Raw genomic sequence first — 16,809 nt, 5'->3', positions numbered from 1 at the left:
AAAGGAGTGAAGTGAGAGAGAGAAACAGTTTGGGCTCTCGCGTGCGAGAGAATTTTTCTCACATTACTGGAATATTCTAGAAGGCTGTGCCCCAGTGCAAAAGCAAATGGCGCAGTAAAAGTAATTCAAGTGCAATTTCTCAGTGAAAAGTGTTTTATAAATGTAAAATTTAGTGGCATATTAAGCTACGAGGACTTGGAAAATAGTGGTGAGTAATTTAAAAGCAAAATATTCAACTTAGATAAGTGAAAAAGCTCTTTTTGGTGCATGATGTTTCACGTTAGAAGTTCCTAAACTTTCAATGAAATTTTCACAACAAAATTGGATTGAGGAAGAGTATTTTATAGACAATGGCATCTCAAATTTGATAGAAATAAAAAAAAAATTATTACTATCTTCTCCGTTATTAATATTTTTGTTTTCCAAAGCAGTTATTTCTCTGAAAAAAAAATAGTGATAAACCTAGATTAGCTTATTGCAGGTGAGATTCTTAACGTGAGTCAACTTGGAATGTGACTAAATATTATATATAAAGTTAAAGTTGGAAGGACGTAATGCAGTAATTTTAAGAAAAATAGTTAAAATTTTGTATCGAATCCAAAATGGATTTGAATGCACTGGCAGTAAAATGATATGTGATCATTTTACTGATATGTATATCAGAATGCGCTCTATAATTTTGCTGAATAGATTGATTGATTTGATACAATAAATTGCAATTTTCAACCGATGTATAACTTTTGACGAAAACTGCAAGTTATCTTTCTTATTTTATAATTTACTTTTGGCCACCCATATATTCGTAGTAGTGAAACACATTTTAGCAAAAATTGGTGCTGATCGGGGGACAGAAAATTTTAAGAATCTCACCTAAATTCTTTAAGTTCTTTAAGTTCTGTATTATCAAGTTTAAATTTACTTTCGCTTTTTTTATTCTTGATTTTATTTATTTATTGTTCTTATAATTTGCAGTACGCAGTCAACTAACCGAAGAGGATGGATTCGAAAAATTTTAGATTCAGAGGGAGTTAGAATCTTGCCGGCAGCATTTCAAGAAGTCAAAACTCCGTATTATATCAAACATATGTCACGAGGAAGATGCGTCTGGAACCGCTGCCAGTGAAAACATTCTCGTGGAAAATCCAAATGTGATGCCTACTCTTATTGCGAAGGTATTAAAATTTTTTGATCAGTTAAATATCCAAATCTTTGCAAAAATATATTTAACTTTAAGTCAAAAACAGTTTTCATCGGTAAAATATTACATTTTGCTCAGTGATAAACCTAAAATTGATCAAAAATTACAAAGTCATCTCTTTTATTCAAAGACATCTTTTTTATTATCAATTTCCGCAACAATGGTTTTCATTTTGGGACCAAGATCAAGTTCAAAATTTCACACTGTCAAATATTTCCAAGTTCAAGATTTTAATTAAAAAAAAAACTGTTAGTACCTTGATAATTCTAAACATTTCTGAGAAGTTTGGAATTATTTTAGGGAGACAGGAAGTTTGACATATGGTTTATATCTTGACATTTCATTAACATTTGATAGATTTGACATATTGCTCCTAATGGCCAAGGCACACCTTTCAGATCAGAAAGATTTCACGAAATCAAAATTCACATGTCTTTCTCACGCGTTTTCCATATATCTATTTCATTTTTTTCGCACTCCAAATTCGATTAAGCTAAATTCAATTTGTTGTGATGTTTAAAAAAAGAAGAAGAGTACATAAGAATGAGATAGACTTTTGCAAAGTGTGTAAGAAAGAAAGAGATTCGAATTTCGACTTCTTGAAATTTCCCTGATTTAAAAGGTGTGCCCAAGCCATAAGTTTTTGATTTTGGAATACCAAAATCCTGAAACTAAGTATTTTGTTTTTTTGTCTTATAATTGAGGCCAATATTTTACTTATCACATGAACTAAAATTGTATAATTTGAAATTTAAAAATTGTTTTTTTGCTGACCATTTTTTTGCTAAACAATTGCCCAATTTATTACAGACTAATTAAAACAATTGGCCTCCAAAATGATGCAGAGTAAAAATGAGATCCTGTTTTTTCTTTTGCGAATGCTTAAAATAATATTATTGCTCTCAAAGTTTGTGAATTTAATATTAACTAAGTTGATTTTATTGCTGAACTAATTCAGTCTTTTTAAATGATTTAGACAAAAAATCGAAAGAACCAGTTACGGAATTTAAAAAAATCTCCTTTTACAAGTCAGATAATACTTGTTAGATTTAATTGTACTTTACCAAAATTGACCTCTTCTTTATTCTTTAACATTAGTAATTCTTATTTTTTTACTTTTTAGGAACAAATTTATTTTTTTGGAGCTTTACAAGTACTTTGGAGTTCAAAGAATTGTTCTAATCAACGGTGCTGAGCTTTTGAGAAAAACAAGTTCACGAGAAAGAAAGATGGCAATTTAAATAATTGCTAACCATCTTCTTCTTTAGCGGCCTCAACCCAACAAAGACGACAAAATTGCCTACGCAAAGGCAACCATGGAACTTTTTGTTGTTATTTAGGTTCAAATATTTATTGTTACTAAGGTAATTGTAAATTTAAATTTAATTTAGTGAATAAAACGATTATAATGAAAAATTGAATTTTATTTCCTAAGTGTATATAAATATTGGTTCAAAGTAATGCTAAATTTTTGTACACTTTGAGTACAAAATCACTAACATATTGTAAGCCATAAATTCATATTTTTGTGTGCATTTTGATAGCAAATTTATTAACAAAACGATGCCAAATGAATCTACAGAATGTTGCTAAAAACGCTTACGATTTGTATACAAATTTACCACACCAAGTGGAAGTCCTTTTGGCGCATCCCAAATGTAAGCGAATTCACTCACAAATTTTTTTGAGTGTAGGAAACCTTTATCGGTTCCGCTGCATCCAGTAGGAGAATTTCGAAACAGTATGACAATGTCATATAACAAATTTATTTTTTTTATACGGCAATTCCGGAAGAACTAATCATAAATCCGACTTATATCAGGTAGTAAAAGCTTCATAGACCTCCTTGCAATGGCCATTCGATGCAAACTTAGCTTTTATGTAGTCCTGCTCCCGAATTTTATAACAAAGATTTGTCATATGACATTGTCATATCGTTACAGGATTCCCCTTCAGGTCACTTATTTAACCCTTCAAGGACGATTGGGTCACCGGTGACCCAAAAGTGAAATTTTTCCTATGGCCTTTTAAAGTTCGGTTTTACTCTTACAAGCCAGAAAAAGTGATTTTTTCTGACCCCTAATTTTTGACCCTCATGTCCTTAAGGGGTTAAGACTATTTTGCACTCCCCATTCCGCCACGCTATCTGTACCCCAAGGCGGTTTTCCAGCTATATATCGTCGGTTGCGTCTACCTTTGTCGTATCTGCATTTGTTTTGTAGCTGCATTTGGTGCGAGCTACAAAACAGACGTCCCCTCTTGCGTGAAATGCTGACATAAAAGATATGCAGATACGACAGAGGTAGACGCAACCGACGATATCTCGGCTTCTGTGTGCCAATAATGGGAAACACAGTGCCGTTTCTATACTGCAGCAGACCAACCTTGGTTGGATTAGTTGCAGTGAATGTGGATTATCTACACATGTCTTTAATGCTGATCTCATTCCTGTACCAGCCTCTTTTGTTTAGACGATTTATTGGAAATGCATTGGACATTACTTTTCATTCATTCACTGGACTATTTCATACTACTCTACCAACTAATCCACTGAGATTCTGGGATTAGTGGGATACGGCCGTCGACCGGGTTGACATGTGTCGAATAAGTCGTACGCTCTATACATTTGAAAGTATTTTGTTTGAAAATTTGTATGCAGCTCAGATTAGGTTATATTCCCTCCGTCCCAAAAAAAGTCGTACGTTTGAGAAAAATTCTTGTCCCCAAAAAAGTCGTACGTTTGGAAGAATATCTCTAGGAAGAGACGGTGTAAAGTAGAAATGCTGTGTATTGGAAATATCTTATATATATACTATCCTCCATCTTCAGTGGTAATATGGAGGTCCACCTACGATTGTAAGATAAGAAAACAATATCTTAAAAACATCTTTCTTTTGAATATTTTTAGTAAGATTTAAGTACCAAAAGGTTGGAGATAGAAGCTTGACACCTTCGGCGGCGCCCCCGCAAGTCGACCTTAGGATCATTACCCTACCCCTCATTTACCCTCCCCCCTCCCTATCCCTCCAAAAACCATATTGTTTTTTGGGATTGCTCAAAAACACATAGTGCGATTTTTTTCTGAGGAAGAGGAGGGGCGGGGGGAAACTGGGAACATATTGAAAATCCAAAAGTTGACCTACGGGGGGTGGGGGTCGTCCAAAGACATCAAATCTTTATCTCCAACCATTCAGCACCCATATCACAGAACGTACAAAAAAAGAGCAAGATTGATTTTATTGCCCTTTTTGAAAATTTAGACCCATTGTTATGGCATAACGAAAAGAACTATAAATCCCTTCTTTGGTACACTAAATTTTTAAATGAAATTCTAGTTAAAAATGTTAATTGCAGTAGAATTTTCAAAAGTTACATATTGACCGGAGCTCTTCGAAAAAAAGTGAAAAAAAATAAATCTTCAAGACACCAGTTCCTTATCTTACCGTGGTAGGTGGACCTCAATATTACTACTGAAGATGGAGAATAGTTCATACGTAAGATATTTACTATTAACAAAAACATTCCGTAAAACAATTCCTTAATCCCTAATTTTTCCCCAAACGTACGACTTTTTTTGGGACGGAGGGAGTACTAAATTACGCAAACTCCTAAACTAAACAAAATGAAATATATTAGGTGAATTTTGAAAAAGTTTTAGCACTATTGAGTCGAAATCGACTGTTCATTTATACGTTAATTTTATCTCTTTCTGCCGCAGAGATTAATTTGCTCGACTCGATTCTTTATGCCTTTGGCACAGTTTTTAACTCGGTTTAATTTTGTGAAATCAAATATCGCGTCTCTTTCTTTCTCTAAAAAATTGCTTAAGTCTATCCCACTCTTTCGGTCTGGAAATTGGACTGAACTAAATTAAATTTGGTGCGATGTTCAGAAGCAGAAGAAGAGTGCGAACTTTATGACTTTATGAAATTTTTCTGATCTATAAGGTGTGCCAGAGCTATTACCCCTCAAATTCAACTCAACGAAATTTTCACGCATGTCCAGGTTGCCTGTGAAGAATCTCAGCTAACACAAGCTTATCTAGGTTTATCATTGAGTTTCATCTGAGATCTACAAAAATATTTGAAATCTATATCTAAAAACGATCTTATATCTATCCGTTTTCGAGATGTTTAAAACGAAGGCCATAATTCGTTTAGTCTAGAATCAATGGATATTCTAAAAATTGCTTATTTTTACCCTTTTATTATTTAGTTCAAGAAGTGAAATTAATAAGTCTCAATTTACAGTATACTCTGTGCTTTTGGACGTCATGTTACGATATAGATGTTAATGCTTTAAAATCGTTTATATGTTTCCGGTTTGCGCCGTCGCAAGAGTACACCATTGCTTGAATAAATATTCGACATTCGTTTGAATTTTACGATTGCCGAGGAGCACCACCCGATGGGAAAGTTTCTTAAGTGTTTTAAGTTCTAAAATGAGATTATGTGGATCAAACAGTGAGTCTGTGCGAGACGGAAATTGACGTCGTTGACAGTGTTTTGAGATCTCCTCCTCGGAACTCTTGAAAATTTTTCAATAGTACTAAACGTGAAGTGATTGTAAGGGTGTCTTCTATCGCTTCCTGCTTTTAAATGTAAGCTGGACCATTGTCACCTGGGGCACCAAAATGGGCAATACATCGGGTAAACATCAGCTACGGGATCGTCCACGAAAAAATGTTCACTGGAAAACTGCAGGTAGGTGCTCGAGAAAATTGTGAGAAAAGTGAAATGAGAAAATCTTACCAGTGTCGGATTGTGGAATTCCTTTACATCTGAATGTGATATCGTAATATTACCCTATCAAAACCTATATTAGAAATGGTATCTGTGTAAGTTTTGAGGCTGAATATTTATTTCAATTTGCAAATTTAACTCTAAATGTGTTTCATATTGCTTTTGGGTGAAAAATTCATATAAGATATTCAGTATGAAGCAAACCCAGTGTTCCTCTGCGTCAAGCACTTCGGATGGGATATTTTTAGCCACAGACAGTGAAATTGTAGTTGAGCAAAATGTATGTATTATTTCTTACTTTTCCCAAGATATTTAACTATTTGCACTGATGAAATTGTTCTTTTTGTTGTTCTTCCTTGTCTGCATCAAATTTGATGACAGTGGATTCATACTTTAAAAATCATTGGAACAATAATGAAAAAAATCATTGCTTCTAATTTAGTTTAATTCGATTCTTGAGAATTTTCGATATAATCTGAAATGGTCTATAAAGAACAAGTGTGAAAGTAATGTGGTGAAAGATGTATCACAGTTTAGATTTCAACGCATTCAGCAATATACAAAAAGAATCGGAGTACAAATTAAGTCAAAGTGTCCGAGGTGCGAAAAAAATACAGGGGATTAAGGCTTATTAATTAAGCATAAAATTTAGATAATTATTTTATAGACTGGTCTTTTTTTACTAGCTTTCTAAGTAAAATTTTATTTCATTTAAATTATGATTCTTATCAATCAAAATTTTTTGACTTCCTGGTGTTCTAATAAGATCTACACAGTAAAAAAATGTGTAAAATTTTACTAATATAATAGTGCAAAATTGACCATTTTAGTTGTTTAATTTAAAAATATTTAAAAAATGCACAATAATTTGGTAATTTATTGTCACGTGATTGAAAATTACCACTATTATAGTTGAAAAATTTTAAACAACGTTGTTTAATTTCAAAATGTGTAAAATTTTAACACTATAATAGTGTGAAATCGGATAAATAAATTATTTAATTACGATCTGTGTAAAATTTCTCACTATTATACTCATAAAAAATTTTCAACAATATTTTGTAATTTAAAACTGTTGAAAAATTCAAAAAATTGCCACTATTATAGTATGATTATAGTTTTTCACATTATTATAATATGGAAAAATACACAACTTTATGGTATTTTTTGTCACATGATCAAAAATTAACACTATTATAGTTTGATCATAATATTTCACACTATTATAGTGTGAAGCTTTGTGTATTTCAACCAAAGTTGTTGAATTTTTAAACAAAAGTTGTTGAATTTTCAGACAAAAGTTGTTGAATTTTTAAACAAAAGTTGTGTAAAAATTGTTGAATTTCCAATTAAGACTTATACTTCAGTCGAGATGCTTTTCATTGGGTAAAAGTCATATAGAACATCAAATATTTATATGCATAATAAGTATATCGTGAAGATCCAAGCATCAGATGTAATTATCTCGCATAAGGGAGGATGCCAAGTACAGGAAAAAACATTACAAATGTCCAAAAAGGCAAAACAAAACTAAAATAAATGAAATGAAAATTCAATAATTTTTGAGTTTACACACAAAAATTCAACAATTTTTAAATTTAACAACTCCAAATTCAACAACTTTAAATTCAACAACTTTAAATTAAACAATTTTAAACTAAATTTTTTTCTAAATTTAACACTATAATAGTGGTGTGAAAGATTACACACAATAATAGTGTTAATTTTTTTTACTGCGTATGTATGTTCTGGTAGGGGAAAGTACTCTCCTTTCGAACGTTCATGCCTTCGAATAATGTAAATTTTCTTTTAATTTTTGTAAGCCACTTACACATTTCTATTAAATATTAGTTAGCTTATGATCTATTATAAATAATTACGTGATAATTATGTGTTATCTCTCGGAATAAATAAAAGAAAATAAAGTTATCTCTCGGAATAAATAAATAATTACGTGATAATTATGTGTTATCTCTCGGAATAAATAAAAGAAATTCACATTATTCGAAGGCATGAACGTTCGAAGGGAGCGTACTTTCCCCTACCACGTAAATTCTTCAGGTTTTTCGTGAGTTACTAAAGTCCTTTATGTGCTCTAGGAGTTCCCCATGAGTTTCTGAGGTATTTTATATGGACTCTCTAGGCTCCGATATATTCATTTCCTCATTAACTCTTGTAGTAATTTGCAAATGAACCCCATAAAGGCATAGGGGAAAGTACTCACCCTTCGAACGTTCATGCCTTCGAATAGTGGGAATTTTCTTTTAGTCTTTCTAAGAGATTTACATATTTCTATTAAATATTAGTTGGCTTATAATCAATTGTTGATAATTTCGTAAATCTCTTACGAAAAATAAAAAAAATTCACATTATTCGAAGGCATGAACGTTCGAAGGGAGAGCACTTTCCCCTATAGTTTTATTAAGGAAATACTGATTCAAATCATATTAAACTTAGGACAATGGCACATTTTAAAAACATTTATCATTACAGAACCTCCTGTGGCACCAGGCAAGCCAACTCTTGTACCTGGTGATGCCGAGACAGCTCCCGATGTTGTCACCATTCGCTGGGAGAAGCCCCTTACGGACGGTGGTGCCCCAATTCTCGGCTACCTCGTGGAGCATCGTCGTACCGGTTCACCTCACTGGGTCCGTGCTACTCCGGGTCTCGTACCATATACTGAGCTCACGCTGAGTGGCCTGGAACCAGGCTGGCGCTATCAATTTCGTGTTGCTGCCGAAAATATTGTTGGTCTTTCACCACCCAGTGAACTCTCAGATGGGCTCACTGTTACCCTTCAGCGCACTGCTATCAGTGTACCACGTTTTGTACAGGAACTCGAGGACTGCGCAACAACAATTGAAAATGACCGGGTGGAATTTCACGTGCGAGTAATTGGAACACCTCAACCGGAAATCAATTGGTTCAAGGATGGTTTTGAAATCTTCAGCAGTCGTCGTACAAAGATCCTCACAGAGAACGACACAAGCCTTTTGGTAATTCATCAGGCTGCACTAACAGATGAAGGTAAAAAGATTTAGATTGCCTTTTATTTGTTTAAGTTACTTTATTTGAATACTAAATTATAGGTGAAATTAAATGTACTGCTACCAATCGTGCTGGACACGTGGTAACTCGATGTCGTTTGAAGGTGGAAGCACCACCAAAAATTCGATTACCCCGGCAATATGAGGATGGTCTCTTGATTGAGGCTGATGAAGTTATTCGCCTAAAGGTTGGTGTGGCTGGTCGACCACCACCCAGTGTTACTTGGCTATTGAATGGCGAAGCACTGAAGTCCGATGATCGTCACGAAATCACAACAACTGATAGAAACTCTTCCCTGAAGATCACTCATGCTCAACGTTCTGATCGTGGAGAATACAATATCAGAGCTAAAAATACACTCGGAGAAGACAATGCGTCTTTTCTTCTTACAGTTACCTCACGCCCTAGTTGTCCAGGAAAGGTCACAATTTCAATGTCCATCGGGAAGTCTGTTTCTCTCACATGGAACAGTCCCGAAGATGATGGTGGCTGCAAGATTGGCAATTATGTGGTAGAGTACTATCGTGTAGGATGGAATGTTTGGCTTAAGGCTGCAACAACCCGTCAACTGTCCACCACCCTCAATGACTTGATTGAGGGTAGTGAATATAAATTTCGTGTCAAGGCAGAAAATCCATATGGGATGTCAGAGCCAAGTGAAGAGTCAGACATACTATTTATTCCAGATCCAAAAAGGGGCATCACCAAACCAAATAGCTCAAGTGATACTAGTGTATTTATCGACGATCAACGACCGACGATTGTACCAAGACGAAAGCATACGACTTCATCACCTACCCCAGCCAGTCAGTCCCTAGATAGCAATATAAATCAATTGACCAGAACGGTGGACAAGAGCGAACAGACGCATGTTGCACGACTTAAAATTCAACGACCAACTGTCAACATTCAACTAATACCTCAGGTTTTTGATTCGGAAACTATAGCTAGAGATATTTCCTATGGTACTCCTGATCCCATTGTCCTAGCAGCAGAGAAGAGGGAGAAATCTCCAATGAAGCAAAAAGAAAAATCACCATCAAGACCGAATGAAAGTCCACCAGAAATCCAACTAAACCTATTACCATCTGATGCTGATAGAAGACCGAAATCTCGAGAGAGCTCACCTTCAATTGCAAGGGATATACGGGAAAAGATTTCAAGAGAAAGATCACCAGAAACTCCAAAGCAGACAGTTTCTGTTGAAAAAAGTAACGTTCATGTTCAAATGGCGCCAAAAGACATTATAACTAGTACGGTGAAGACAATAATTCAGGAACCATCCCCAGAAAAGGTCGCAGAAGAGAAAACCAAGGAAGTACCTTCTGTTACCAATGCAAGCCCAGAAAATGACATGCAAAAACCATGGAAGAGCCTTGATGCTCCACGGGATAACAATGATGGAATTCATAGTAGCGGCGAATTCGTCCTTCTTATCTATGATGAGAAAGATGGGTCAAAGAGTGTCTCAAGTAAATCAAATTTGATTTTAGACAATTTTCCAAAGATTAGGACAAACATAACAATTATTTTATTTATTTATTTTTTGCAGAGCAACAGTCGTTTGACTTTGAAATTGATGAAGTTATTCCGCCACCACCGCTATCACTATCAGCACCGGAACTTTCTGCAGAAATACCTCCTCAGCCTATGCTAAGACGGTCTGTTAGTTCTACTGAATTGCTCTATGAGAGAGCAATGGCTAGATTTTATCATGCCGTGGAAGCTGAAGAGGAAGCGGAAAAGGTGAAGAAGCAAGGTCAAGCAGCACCAACTTTGCGTAAAGTCCCTAGTCTCACACGAAGAGATTCATTCAATGAACATGATCGTGGTGAAAGAAAAAGTTCTCTAAGACGAAGACTTTCAGGAGAAATTCCAATTGTCCATCCAGGAAATCTCAAGCTCAAGGACATGGAAACGGGTAGCGTTGAGAGGGAGATATCGGTTAAAAAAGAAAAGCGCAAGAGTCCTAGAAAATCGGATGAATCTATTGAACTAACTAAAGATCGGGGTGATCTTGAATACACAGACGATTACACAGATAGTACAGCGTCATCAGATGAGTCAGAGACTGAGAAGTTTAAGAGAAAAGTTCGTGAGCATGCAGGAAAATTTACAGGTGATGAAGAATTGGAAACTTATCATCCAAGTGGTCAGCAAATCCGAGTTCAAACCCCCTATAGTCAACCAGCTCCTGATCAAGCAGCTGAGGTACTGTCGAAGCCTTTCAATCTGCCGAGTCCGGACTTTATTCCGAAGCCCATCCTGAAGAGGCGAACTTCGGTAGAAGGAGACTCCTCAGCCAAGGAGGAAGATGTTGCAAAGAAAAACAAGGTTCCGGAGAAAGGTGAGAGAAAGAGCTTGTCAAAGATTTTTGATCTGAAGCCTCTGTCAAAGGGGAGCAACAGTAAATTGCAGGAAGATGAAGCTGACAAACCTTCCGAGAAAGTTGCAGAAAAACCCCTTACGGCAAGTGAATTGTCGAAAAAGAAGAAACTGGAAGAAAGACAAGAATCCTTGGAAGAAGAGAAAGTTGTGATTGATCATTATAGCGATATAGTACGAGAATTGGGAAGTGGACGAAGGACTCCTGTTCCCATATATCTCAGTGCAGAAGAATTAAAAAAGGCCGCGGAACAAGATGACGAGGAGAAGACACCTCCAAAGCAGATCGAGGTAGCAGTACATGAAAAACCCAAAACTGTTAACCAACCAAAGAATCGATCACGCAGCAGTTCGGCAACTAGAAAACGCCCGGAAATTGTACAAACTGACATCAAACAACAAAATCAGGACGTGATTCCGAGAGGGAGATCCCCAGCACCAAAACCTTCCGCAGATAGAAAGGTACCAAGATCTCGTGATACCTCCACTTCATCTCAAACTGGTGCTCCAAGGCGGACTGAGAAGTCAGCTGTAGAAAAAAGGGCTGCTTCCAAGACGAGAAACCGCAGTGAATCTAAATCTCCTGCTTCGCTAAATCGACGGCCACTAACACTGAAGCCACCGGATATACCAAAACCCAGAGAACCAACTCCACCTTCTCCACCACGTTCTCAGACTCCTGTAGAAATTACTCAGGAAGATGCAGATATCAAGGTTAAGTCTACTTTCGCTTATATAACAGATCTTGCACTCTTTGTGGCAGCCTGTTGGGTGTACTTCTTCAAAGATGCCCGTCTCGTCATCCCTATCTTGGCCCTGATGGTATATCGACAAATTGGCGATGCAATGAAGACTTACTTACCATCATGGATGAAGAAGAAAGAAAGCTAACTTTAATTATGAAAATAAACCACGTGACAAGGTTCATTTATGTGAAAAAAATTGTTCTAACATTGTTGTACAAGAAATGTGCAAAATAAAATAAAGAACTTCAAAAACACACCCTACAACGTCTTAATATTAATGGGATATGGAATTATAAAATCCGTGGCATTGAGAAGAAATAGATCTAATGCTCTTACACTGTCTCCGGGTTTCTCTCACAGTGCACTAGTACAGTATAGGAAATGCGTTTAACTGGTGTGACTTTCTTCAGATTTTTTATTCAGCTCACACAAAATACATTACTGCAAATTCTTCTGCTTTTTAACTTTGATTTTGTTATACGAAAGTCGCATTTTGGAAATGTGTGTATGGATTTTCTGAATATTGTCTCATGATATTTCAAATATTTGAAAATTATCTCTTAAGACCTATTTGAAGTAGGGTATTTTTAAATGCAGTTCACAGTATCAGACACAAGCTAGAAATCAAAAATAATTTCGAAATTGTTCGATCATCTTTTATAATCCTTTACGAAAAACACTGAACTGAAGTTGCGGAAAGGATGTGCTATCAAAAGAAATTTAAATTAAAAGAACTGGTACACTATCCCAGGCTTTCGAAGTGCTCGAATTTGTGACTTCTATCCTCCGGTTTACCGGTTCTCAACTGATTTGAATCGATAAATAAATCTCTCAAAAGGTCCGTCAAAATAATTCTAAAAGTAATAGAATTGATTCTACACGGTTAAAACTTTTGGACACTGACCAAAATATTGGAACACGTTTTCCTTTAAACAATTTTTTTTTTTTTGGAATCAATTTGTACCTAGAAGATGTTTTTTGTTCCAAAAAGTTTTCTTTACAGTTTTGTTACGAAATATAGTTACAATTTTGTTAGAGTTTTCTTTTGGAACCGTTTTGATGCGGTGGAATGTCTACAAATTTAAGTTGATTTCGTTTTATACAAATTTGTTCCTGAAAGTTGGAATAGAATTTGTTGCACTCGGCTGTCTTGTTCCCACTGTCAGGAACAAATTGGTACATTTCGTCAGTTAAATCAGCATTTGTCGTAACTTCCTTTTGACAACTTTTCAGGAGACGAAATTTTCAGTTCAGCATTATTTTTCTTAAAAATGAGCCCCGAATGCGATACTTTTGAGTCAAAATAATAAAAGTGACACTAATAAACTGTAAGTTAACTCGAGAAAATCTTTATAAAATTATTTAAAAGCTTCAATATTGAGAAATATGTTAGAAGAAACACAATAATATTTAATCGTAACTTCCATCGTTTATAAAGCCGTAACTTCCAATGTATGGAGATTCTGGAAGTTATGACAATTTTCTAAAATGCATTATATCAATTTGAATTATTCTAGTGATAATAAGCGCCTTTATTTGACTAAATTAGTCAATAATACTATTATTTCTGTCCCTAAAAGCATTTATTTCATAAATTTTAATGAATAAATTTTGTGCGCCACGTCGCTTGTTTTGTTTTGAATTAATGACAGATGCGCAGGGATTTTTTCTCACTTTTTTCTTGCAAATATTGAATTAGAATGATTTCATGTTACACTATTCGCACTGTCTTTCGATATTTGGAAGAGTTTGTAAACGTTTTATTGAGAAATATTGCAATTTTGTTGCAAATTACAAGCCACACAAACAAGCAAAAGAAGTTACGGCAAATGCTGATTAGAGAAAATTTTGTATGGAAATTTGTCGTAACTTCCCCAAAAATGGAAGTTACGACAAATTCTGATAAATTTTTCTTAATTAAGGGCACTTACGATAATTTTTGTTTAAAATAATTTTTATTGGGATTATAAAAGTTTCTTTTTAACAAGTGCGTTTAATAAACAAAATTACGCTGATTCCAAATATGTAAAATCGCAAAAATGAAGTTACGATAAATGCTGATTTAACTGACGATTTTCTTTATTACAATATTATTCCTACATTTGTAACGTATTTATTACAAACATTTTAGGTGTCCGTGGACGAAGTAATTTTTGGAAAGAAATTGTTACTCATATGGGAAATCTTTCTGTTCCCATTGTCGGTAATAAATTCGTGTAAGTGATTTCGTCTTACAGTTAAGGCCTATACTTCAGTCGAGATGGATTTCTATGGCGAAAGTTCATAGGGAACATCAAATGAAAAGCAACTTAAGAGTGTTTTAAGACTTAAGGGAATTTCGAATCAAAAAAGTGAAACTATGTAGCACGAAAATTGCCACAGTTTTGGCGTCTTCCTTGTTTCATTGGTGACGTATGATTGAGTGTGAGAGGAGGGATTCGATTTTATACTAGACGAGCTATTATTTGGAATAAATTCGTTACTAATATTGGGTACCTTTTTGTTTCTCTTAGAAGGTACAAATTTATTCCAAAAATTTCCAGTGTCCGTGGACGAGCTACGTTTTGGAACAAATTTGTTACTAATATTGATTATCTTTTTAAGTCTCGCAAAATAAACTAGATCGTGCCAAAAATTATGGTGTCCGTGGACGAGCTAATTTTTGGAACAAATATGTGCCGAAATTGTTCACCGTGTAGGATAAAAGCAAGGGTACATCACTTCAAGAAATTTGTACACATCTTTTTTTCTTTCTTTTTTTTCTTTTTTTTTTACTTTTTTCTTTTTTTCCTTTTTTTCTTTTTTCTTATTATAAAAAAATCTTTATTTTTTAGCTGGTTTTTTATTTATTTTATAAAAATTTCTTTTGAGTTATACTTCGTTTACAAGCGTGTCCTTTTCCAATCTTAAAGTTTTCTGTATTTTGTGCATAAGGACCAAAAACTGGGATTTTAGCTCTTCGTCATTGATTGCGATTTTCCTTGCGCTCCTCTATTTCTTGGATTTTTCCGAAACCACTCTTTTGGGAATATCTCAAGAACCAAACTATCGATACTTTTCATTTTTGGATATGTTTTAGATGTTACCAAGGTGGACATTTTGTCCTCAGACACCAATATCATCCAGAAATTTCTTCTTAGAATTTAGAAGATAAGTGTTTAAACTCTTATACCAGTGAATTTCAACATAAAAGAAATACTTAAACAAGTACGAATTGATTAGGCTTGTGAAATTTTGTTTAGTTATTTTAAATTCAAATACTACTTTTTAAACCATTTCTCATTTTTTCCTTTGCTCTTCTTTCTTTCTTTTTTTTTTCTTTTCTTTTCTTTTTTTTCCTAAATTTTGTACACTTTTTTAAATGAGGTTGCCTTGGATAAAAGTTAGTTACCGATTATGAAACTGTTCATTACCAGTTCATAACAGATTGGAATCGGTTCAGCCTGGTCAGGAATTCCAAGATCTTTCCAACGAGCCAGGTTTCGAACACACAAATTTTTAAGTTCGACAATTCTCTTACATCTTAACAGAAAGAGGTAATGGAATAATTTTCAAAGTAAACTCGAAAATTGCATAATTACTACATTATTAGTTCAATATCATAATTTGCACTTCCGAATTGGTTTGTTCGACATTCCGCGCTCTCTGACTTTACAACGCTTATTCTAATAGCTAATTTTGAAAGGTCCCGATTTTCTAAAACAAACATTTTAGTGGAGACACACTTTAAAGTATTGAAAAATTAGTCAGGACAAAACTCACTGGGTTTGTATAGGCCTTTGTAGGTTTTACAGAAATTTTATGTGAAGTGTTATAAAGTAAAAAGTTTTCTTATTCTTGAATTTAATATCACTCTTATTATAAAGTAAATTAAAGAGTAATCAAAATGTCTTTAAATTTGCTAGTGACAAATTTTTTGGCCTGCAACAAGAAACAACCCACAATCATTGAAAGTACTGGGTACAACTTACCAATAAAAAGATCACACCTTAAAATTGCACGCGCTCACTCCCCATGTTAATATCGTCAACAATTTCTATGAAAGTAATTTAATATGCAGACCGCGTCTTTCCCAATGAATTATATTCAATTAGAATTCGATGTCGTTTCTGGGGCTTTGTCTTGGCCGTCCTGAATGGCGTGTTTTGAAGAGGGACGAATCACTGACCAAAAGTGCGTGCATTGCTCCGTATATCACCATAACGGGTCATTTCTCACCTGGCATTGGCGAAGAGCTAACGTAAATCTAAGATATCTCGTTATAATTTTGTAATTTTTGTTGAACAAATGTTTTAACTCGGCTTTTGAAATAGTGTTAATTTGTGAATTTATACCAAATATTTTGTGCAAGTTTCTTGAAGAGTGTATTTGTAGTTTGTGAATGTTTTAGAGTTTAAGAGGAGAGCAGTGACTAGTGATGAAGTTAATGGATTTAATTTTTAACATATTCTATATTCTTAATCTTGTGAGGATTCAGTGCATTATCAGGATATACAGAGAAATTATAAGACTAAAAAATCTTCACGTTATACAATGGATAAAAAAATTGGTAAGTAATACAATGACTTATTTCTTGTAAAATAAATTTCGTGTCATGGACCAAATTATGCAATAAAAAGTAAGGGTTACAAAGTGCAAAACATTTTGTTAAGTTCTTGAACCCATAATATCCTTTCTGTGCTCCTAT

At 34.5% G+C, this 16,809-nt stretch overlaps 1 protein-coding gene and 1 long non-coding RNA gene across 2 annotated transcripts; both read left to right on the top strand.

Moving 5' to 3' along the window:
• Positions 1–61: 61 nt before the first annotated feature.
• LOC129804384 (uncharacterized) lies at positions 62–2,614 on the top strand. Its single transcript, XR_008751974.1, has 3 exons — positions 62–208; positions 973–1,172; positions 2,322–2,614. It is a non-coding gene; the product is annotated as an uncharacterized LOC129804384 (long non-coding RNA).
• A 2,967-nt stretch (positions 2,615–5,581) lies between these two features.
• LOC129804303 (muscle M-line assembly protein unc-89) lies at positions 5,582–12,378 on the top strand. Its single transcript, XM_055851471.1, has 4 exons — positions 5,582–5,901; positions 8,434–8,970; positions 9,033–10,463; positions 10,544–12,378. Exons 1-4 carry the CDS (start codon positions 5,832–5,834, stop codon positions 12,265–12,267), a joined length of 3,762 nt encoding a protein of 1,253 aa, XP_055707446.1. The 5' UTR covers positions 5,582–5,831; the 3' UTR covers positions 12,268–12,378.
• The last annotated feature ends 4,431 nt before the right edge of the window (positions 12,379–16,809 follow it).

Source organism: Phlebotomus papatasi, chromosome 2 (genome assembly GCF_024763615.1).
Source record: "Phlebotomus papatasi isolate M1 chromosome 2, Ppap_2.1, whole genome shotgun sequence".
Taxonomy (NCBI): Eukaryota; Metazoa; Arthropoda; class Insecta; order Diptera; family Psychodidae; genus Phlebotomus; species Phlebotomus papatasi.
This window is presented reverse-complemented; position numbering and strand designations above follow the sequence as displayed.

Coding starts and splice junctions, on each gene's coding strand:
- LOC129804303 (XM_055851471.1), top strand. CDS start 5,832: ATGGGCAATACATCGGGTAAACATCAGCTACGGGATCGTCCACGAAAA. Junction 5,902..8,433: donor TGTTCACTGGAAAACTGCAG/GTAGGTGCTCGA, acceptor TTATCATTACAG/AACCTCCTGTGGCACCAGGC. Junction 8,971..9,032: donor GGCTGCACTAACAGATGAAG/GTAAAAAGATTT, acceptor ACTAAATTATAG/GTGAAATTAAATGTACTGCT.